This window comes from Lepisosteus oculatus, chromosome 14, assembly GCF_040954835.1.
Source record: "Lepisosteus oculatus isolate fLepOcu1 chromosome 14, fLepOcu1.hap2, whole genome shotgun sequence".
Lineage (NCBI taxonomy): Eukaryota > Metazoa > Chordata > Actinopteri > Semionotiformes > Lepisosteidae > Lepisosteus > Lepisosteus oculatus.
The window spans coordinates 14,318,674-14,326,333 of record NC_090709.1 but is presented as its reverse complement, the minus strand read 5'-3'; the positions used below and the strand labels follow the sequence as shown (position 1 = coordinate 14,326,333).

The following is a 7,660-nucleotide window of genomic DNA, read 5'->3' as shown; positions in this document are numbered from 1 at the left end:
GAAGTTATAGCCTAGAGATGCAAGGAGTCACAGCAGAGTGAGTTGTACTATAGTTTAAACTTGAAATAGTGTATTGCACACTGTAATGCAACTGTATTGTTTGTACTCAGTTCAACTTTAAGCAAAATGATACTGCACGTGAATTCTCTCTAGGTTTCTGACACATACTGTACACGCTTTTATAACTTTCCCTATTAGGTTCTCCTGTAAAATAGTAAAGATTTCATCTAAATGTATTCTTATGTTGTGTTAGACCATTGCAAAAGTCTTATTTCATTGTTTTGGTTCTTCTTTGTCTAGGCTTCTCCTAGTTTGATTAAGGGTTATAACATGACCAGGGGAAGGGTCATTCATAACAGGTAATTTCGGAATGACCTACTTAAAATACTAGATATGGACCTTAGCAAAATGGCTGCCAAAAAGAATCAGCTGACCGGTAAATGGAAAGGGTCTACCCTGAGAAACAATGAGACACAGCTGAGCCGCATCAGGAACTGAAATATAAGTGCCCCGGAGGCAGTGAACAGGGCGGAAGTCGATAAGTGGATGCGGTTTGGAGGAAAAGAGAGGAAAGAGGTGTATGTTAAAGATCGGGCTAAAGAATAATGGACTACTGAAAGGAGAACAGGTTTATGGTTTTTGGATTACGGACACTGGATAAGGATACATCGCGGATTGGCTTTATTACGGACTTTTGGAACTCGGTTCGGATCAGGATTAGGGAACGGATTACGGACTGTGTTTGGAAAATAGTTGGAGGAAGAAACGCCACGAAACTCCGGAAAGAAAAGTGTGGTGTGAGTACTACTTTCATTTACATAAACTTTCCCCCGGAGACACCACAGGGTTTAAGTTGCTGCAATTTTAACTCTGGGAGCTTCACTTTTATGTTGCTCTTTATAAACTCACCTGTCTCTTCACTTTACAATATAAAATTGTTGTCTAATTTTCAGTTGTTGTATAATTCCTATTCCAAATGTCAGAAAAGTTTTTTTTCACTACCCCATGTATTGTTTGCATATTTTGTTTTTGCAGTTTTTTCAACATAAGTAGTTTTTAACTTTACATAATCATGTACTCAGAAATATTAAATATATAGTATTCTAATGGTTCATTAACTAATGATTTTCTCGTTTTTTCCTTTTGAGTGATACATTTCCTTTTCCTTAATTTTATATTCTAGATATATGTAATATACATTCCCCCAACTACCAATATAGTAGTATTTTCTTAGGGTTATCATAAAGCTGCTCTTATTATCACTTGTAATTATATATTTACACTGATTCCTTCCTCTCAGCGAGAATATGATGATAAAAGTGGTTGGCTTTTATAATTTTTATATATACAGATACAGCCATTGAAAATGCACAGTACAACCCCGTACTGTGGAAATTTTCTACAGTTCACCGAGTTGTACCGCAGTAAGTGATTGGCTGGCCAAAATGACTGACAGGCAGCACTCATGATGAATTGGTTGTTAGTGAAACGATTGCTTCATTTGATCTCCTTACTGTGTATGTTTAAATCCGCTTAATATTGAATATTAATATGGACACTTTACAACTAAAGGGACATTTTAGTAGCTGAGCATTAAAAGAAGAGGAGTATAATGCGTCTGAAGGTCATAAATGATATTAATTTAGGAACATAAACATATTATGTAAAATGTATATGTCTGGTTTTGGTAATTTAAATAAAAAATACACACCAGTATTCCACTTTCTTCATAAACATTTTAAGCATCAGTCTTTCATTCGGTTACATACTGTGGTTATTTTGGAAAAGGTTTTATGTACTTCTGACTGTATTAAGTTTATATACAGAACTTCATAAAAAGTATATACTAAGTAAAAGTACTAACTTCATTAATATTTATTCATATTTAATTGGGCTCGATATCACAGTAAAAAATGCATACTTTTTATAATTTGATTAATAGGGATTATAATATGGAACTGTGTATCTAAATAAATTAATAATGATATTATTTTATTCATATAGCTCAAAATATCACAGTAGTAGACATTCTTTGTAAACATCTGCATCAATTTGACTCATTCACCCGTGATTACTTGGAAACTTTTGGCCTGCCCTGTTCAGTTATAACTTGAACTGTCAAGCAGTGTCTTGGTATAATGGCTTAGGCATCTGACTTGTATGCTGTAAACTGGGGGATTGAACCCAGCTCTTGCCATGAGTTTTCTTTTAACAGATAAACATTTCTTTGAAAAACTAAAATAGTAAAATATTATTGACAATATATTGAATTTGATGGTATTTCTAAATATCACAACACATTCAAAGTTAACTGATTAACCTTTTCTATGAATACTTGTGCTCGTTATCGCAGTAAAAAACCTCATACTTTTTAGAATCCGCTAAATAGGAAATATAAGATGGAATCGCTTATCTAAAGAAATTAATAATGATATTAATTTACTGTACTCCACATTCTTTGCAAACATGGTTTATTTTTAATTTGACTCAATCGCGCATGATTACTTTCAAAACATTTTAAAACTGTTCGTCTCAGCTGTGTTTTCGAGCAGCCCTTGACAATCCAAGTTCAATACCTGCTTACGGCACAAGTTTTTCTTCTAACAAATACTTAAAAAAAATAAGTATAATGGACACTATATTAACATGTTTTATATATGTATTTATCATAACATATTCAATGTTAATTTATATTAATAATTAAATTAAAAACGTGAATTATCAAACGGGAATACTGTCAACTGTTCAACCGATTTGATTCAAAACACTTTATTCAGTTGGGCAGTTTAACAGACGCCTCAAGCCTTAAAACGAAGTTGTATATATTGTAATTAGAATCGAGAATAACAAATTAAAAATACCACTGAAACTATAATAATGTGTCTGGTCATTATTTTCTCAATTTGGGTGTAAACCTGAAAAAGACACATCATGTTCACAATAAGCTATAGTGGACTGTAGTAGTAGTAGTAGTAGACTATAATAAAGGAATATCTTTATGCATTCGGCTCTGATCGTGCCTAGGTGCGCCTAGGTACGTTACTGTCATGATCGCAAACCCCTCCTCTTAAGGGCGCTCCAGCCCTTCCTTGTTTGCCTTATTCCCCACACCTGTCCCTTGTTCCAGCCCCTTTTCAGTTCCCCCTTATAAGCCAGACACAGACGCCAATCTGGGCTCTGCATTGGTTCCTGTATCATGCGAGCCCGGGTCCTGGATGTGTCTGGCTCTGTCATGGTTTTAAGTTTCTGTTCCTGTTCCCCTTGCCGGTCCCGACCCGGTTCTGGTTTTTAATCTCCTGTCTTGGATGGATCTCCTGGCCATGGACTTTTGCCTTGTTTTTGGACTTCTCTTTGGACTCGTCCCCGAATTGTTTGCCTCGCTACACCTTCCCTGACCACCAGCACTCCATGGACACGCCCCCCTGTTTTTATTCCCGTATCCTGCATGACTTTTTCCCTGTGTTTCCTCACTCAACCCCGGATTGTGTCGTCCGCATAGGGTCTGGAAAGAAAGCTTTCGTGACAATTACAGTGCTCATTACCACTACAATGACAATAGAAGTTTTTTTTAAAAGAAACGAAGATCAAAACGTCCACTTGTGATACTTTAGCTGCTTAGTTACACGATCCCATATTAATATAACTATCAAGTGATGTTAAATCACTACAACATGTATTTTTTTACAATGACAGCAAGTGGTGTTTTTACTACGTATTCTTAGAAAAGGATAAAACGTTATAACTTTTTATGAATTACAGAATAGAAGCTTAATAATGTTAGAACAAGCATGTTAAAACCAGAACCCATGTTAGTTACCAAGTTAAAGACTTTGATGCATAAAATATTTATGCATAATTAAAATATTTATGATGAAGGTGGAAGGTTGTGTACTTTTGTCCACAAGAGCAATCTCTTTTATAAAATGTACCTATTTTTTAATGTTTAATGATTGACATTCTGTAATACAGTTTCAAATTATTAAAAGAGTATGCAATTTAAATTCTTAATTGTGAAAAGACTGTCCCTCAGCAGTGACTGGGATTCAAAACAAGGTGTTTTCTGGTGACAGCTCAAATGCTGTACATGAGATTTTAAGCTTTATTAGCTCCACCTGGTGATTTTACAAGGTGCTTCCAGATACTATTATCATATTTCAATTCAAATGTGGTATGAGTCGCCATGCCCACCGCGTTTTTCCGCCATGTACTCCACACATTTTGAATGGCTGGATCTCTAGGTGCCATTGCTCCAGGTGAAGCATGAACACACAACATCGCCATAACTCTGCTGTGCACCCTGACTGATTGTGCCACTGGGGCTTCGCAAGTTGCAAGTCAGTCCAAAGACTTTGAACAAACAAATGGTGAAACAGGGTTTCGTCTGTGGATCCATCTCCACATGGGGGAAGGGGACAGTGAAACAGTAAGGAAAATACAAGAGAAGAAACTGAAAGAATTATAATCACTGCAAAATAGGAAGAGGTGGCTGGACATGTTAAACAGTTTGGCGGTTAATTTGTGACATTTTTGGTGACAATCAGCACACGGATTTCTCTTCATTTTCCTTAAGATGTGCAGTATATATTTTCATTGTAGATTGGTTACTTCAAAAGTCCAGTAAAGTGACAGTGGAGAGCTATCCGATACACATCTTAAAGAAGACTCCCTGTAAGTCGATTAAACATTTAATTTTCAAGTCAAATCCTTTACATGAAATAGACACCAACAATAGAAGGGGATGAGAAATGTCTTTTATCAAAATAAACCTGCTATTCACAGACCTCGGCCACAACATCTCCCAGGTACTTCTGCAGGATAAGGTCAAGCTCGGCTGCAGCCTGGCGGAAGCACTTGTCCACCTCGGATAAGTCACACCTGACCATTGTATTTTCGAAGTAGGATTTCAGCGCCTCTTTCACCTCCTCATAGTTGTCCTGCTTCATGATTCCTGTGCCCTGGGAGAACAAGAAAGGTGAATATTCATCATCATCCCTCAACGATTCTCCAAATTGCCTGACTGCAGACACCACCATGAGGAGGAGCTGGAGTGACATAACATCATCAGTAGGCAGTGATTCAAGAGAGGGGGAGTCATCCCACTGTTATCCTTATCCATGATCAAGAGTCTCACCTCCTGCTTTACGCTGTCCCTAGTGGTGATCTGTAGACAGTGTGTCTTCCACCTCACCCACCTCCTGAGGCAATAATCTTGAATAAACAGAGGGCTGGAGGCCCAGCCCGGCTCCTATCTCTCTCCCCTTGGGGACGGGAGATTTTCTCAGAACCATGTTGAGGTGAAATGGGAGTGGGATGACGCAGGTGTCTTGGAGAGGTGAGTCGCCCCAGCCCCTGCATACCTCAGTGTGATTCAAGCAAGGGGGAGGGGTTTAAGGGACTTACCAATCCCTCTGATTCAAAGTCAGGCAGGACTTCATTGTACAGCGCCAGGCAGTCCAGCTGGATCGATGATATCATGTTCTGAGCCCAGGTCCGCACCCGTATCTCCTCCTCCTGGAGCAGCCCCTCCAGCTCGACCTGCAGGCCCTCCCTGAGCCGCCACAGGGCCGCTGGGGTCAGGCCCGGGTGAGCGGGTGTACCAGGGGGTGGGTGAGGGGGTGTGTGAGGGGGCGAGCAATGGGGTATGTGGGCTGCCAAGGAGGAGGTCCATGCCCTGTCCTTCTGCAGATCCCTCTCCGGGCCCTTAGGGTAGTTCCACAGCTGGGTCTCGGTCTCCTGCCTGGTGATTGGCTGGCTGGCCTGAGGGGACAGGGGCACAGAGAGGGCATGAGGAGGACAGAGAGAAAACTGAGACGGTCTCCAGGAGGACCAAGCCCTGCCCCTGGACTCCCAGCAATCACAGTCACCATCATTGCAGCTGAAACCAAACTTTCGACAGACGTCACAGACATATCGGGCTCACAGACTTGCAGCTCTCGGCTGCCCGGGGTGAGACGCAGGGGGAGTCTGCTCCCTCTTCCTCTGACAGTCCTATCAGATGACAGCGGCAGACCTGATCCAACCCCACCTTCCCTTTCACACACAGCCACACATAGGCATGACTGTGTCACCTTCATCAACACCTCCACCATTATAATCTCCACTATCTTCGTCACCATCATCTTCATCACATTTCTAATAAATGATCTCCACCAACTTCATCACCGTATCCTTCTTCATCATGACAATCATCATGTCCACCATCATCATCATCAACACCTTTCCATCAACATCATGATAATAACCACCTTCATTATCTACACTACCATCTGCATCACCATCATCATCCTGAGCAGAACACATTGGTTGTCTTACACTGGACGAATCTTTGCTCAGAGCCTCAGTATCGGTTGCCCCTCTCCGGCCTTTCAGGGTCACGTCCACCTCTGTCAAGACCTGTCAGCAAGTTGACTGCTTTAGTCTCACCAGCAGAAGCTAACCAAGTTTGTGTCTCAGTACAGGTTTATTCTTAGTCTAACAGTATTAATACAGTATTCTTTAGAGAGAAGGGTGGGGGTGTGGAACAAGCTATCCAACCATGTTGTTGAAGCCACTACTCACATTCCTGTGGGATCTGCCCCAGGTCTCGGTGTGACACCCTTGTCTCTGCTCGGCCATTCCTCTCTCGACTTGAGCGAGTTTCTCCAGGCAGTGCTGGGGAGGAGAAAATAGAGTTACCAGCCAGTCACACAAACACACATCATCATCATGGGCCAAGATGACCCCACATGACAGTGGCCTGTCGTCCTCGATCCAGAAGCAGTGTCCATCCCTCAGCTATCCAGCTTCATGATCCCCAACATCCCTATCGAGACCTGTTGAGGGGCCAGTTCTGCTAGACCAGGGGTCTCAAGCCCAATCACAATCCCTGGAGAGCCAGGTGCATCTCCAGGTTTTCTTTCCAAATGGGGCTAGCCAATTAAACAATTAATCTAATTATTTTCATAAGAAGATGTGGAAATAATGTGATTAATAATATATTTTGATGTCTCTCACTGTTGAAGACTCAAAATATTCAAGGCACAGTTGGATATTTAAGGTCTGGATAAAGGTACAGTATTAGAATATTTTTTGTTTAATTAAAAAATTAGATCAACTTTGTAACCAAGACCTCTGGGCAGGAAACCAGATGATGCACCAGACCCTCTAGGAATGGAGTTTGAGACATGCTCACCCTCTCTCACACACAACGTCACACACATTCACTACAAATACTACTACTACTACTAATAATAATAATAATTATAATGCAGACTCGCTGTTCTTGGAGTCTTGGGTCTGGCTCCACAACCTGTGTTGGCTGAGTCTCCTGTTACCTCCTTCCTGATCTGGGGATGTCAGACACAGTTGTGTTACAGACATAGGCTGGACTAGACTCACAAGCACACACACCCACAGACACATACTCCCACACACTAACACACACGCAGATGCACACACTGTCAGGTAGGGTCTTTCTCTTCTTCAAGAGAGGACAATAGAGCACAGCTACTGTGATGAGCTTTAATTTCAGGAGGAGGAAGAAGAGGAAGAATTACAATATGAAGAAGATCAGCAGTGGACTCACAGCTCTCTGGGTCCGGGGCCTGACTCTCAAACTTGTCTTAAGTCTCTGGTGGGTTTGGACATCTTCTCTGTTCACCTCTGTTGACATCTGTGGACA

General features: G+C 41.1%; 1 protein-coding gene across 2 annotated transcripts; it reads right to left on the bottom strand.

The window, feature by feature from the left end:
• Positions 1–4,701: 4,701 nt before the first annotated feature.
• Positions 4,702–6,645, bottom strand: LOC138242836 (uncharacterized). Of its 2 annotated transcripts, XM_069198410.1 has the most exons (4): positions 6,559–6,645; positions 6,313–6,393; positions 5,401–5,757; positions 4,707–4,955 (listed from the first exon to the last, which is right to left on the bottom strand). In XM_069198410.1, exons 1-4 carry the CDS (start codon positions 6,613–6,615, stop codon positions 4,770–4,772), a joined length of 681 nt encoding a protein of 226 aa, XP_069054511.1. In that variant the 5' UTR covers positions 6,616–6,645; the 3' UTR covers positions 4,707–4,769. The 2 variants fall into 2 exon arrangements, with proteins under 2 accessions (XP_069054512.1, XP_069054511.1); XM_069198411.1 differs by lacking the exon at positions 6,313–6,393 and having other exon boundaries at positions 4,702–4,955.
• Between the last annotated feature and the right edge of the window lie 1,015 nt (positions 6,646–7,660).

What these genes read in the sequence shown, in the direction of transcription:
- LOC138242836 (XM_069198410.1), bottom strand. Translation starts at nt 6,615, where the DNA reads ATGGCCGAGCAGAGACAAGGGTGTCACACCGAGACCTGGGGCAGATCC. An exon ending in GGGGCAGATCCCACAGGAAT is followed by an intron (nt 6,394 to 6,558) that starts GTGAGTAGTGGC and finishes ACTTGCTGACAG; the next exon opens with GTCTTGACAGAGGTGGACGT. An exon ending in ACTTTGAATCAGAGGGATTG is followed by an intron (nt 4,956 to 5,400) that starts GTAAGTCCCTTA and finishes TTGTTCTCCCAG; the next exon opens with GGCACAGGAATCATGAAGCA.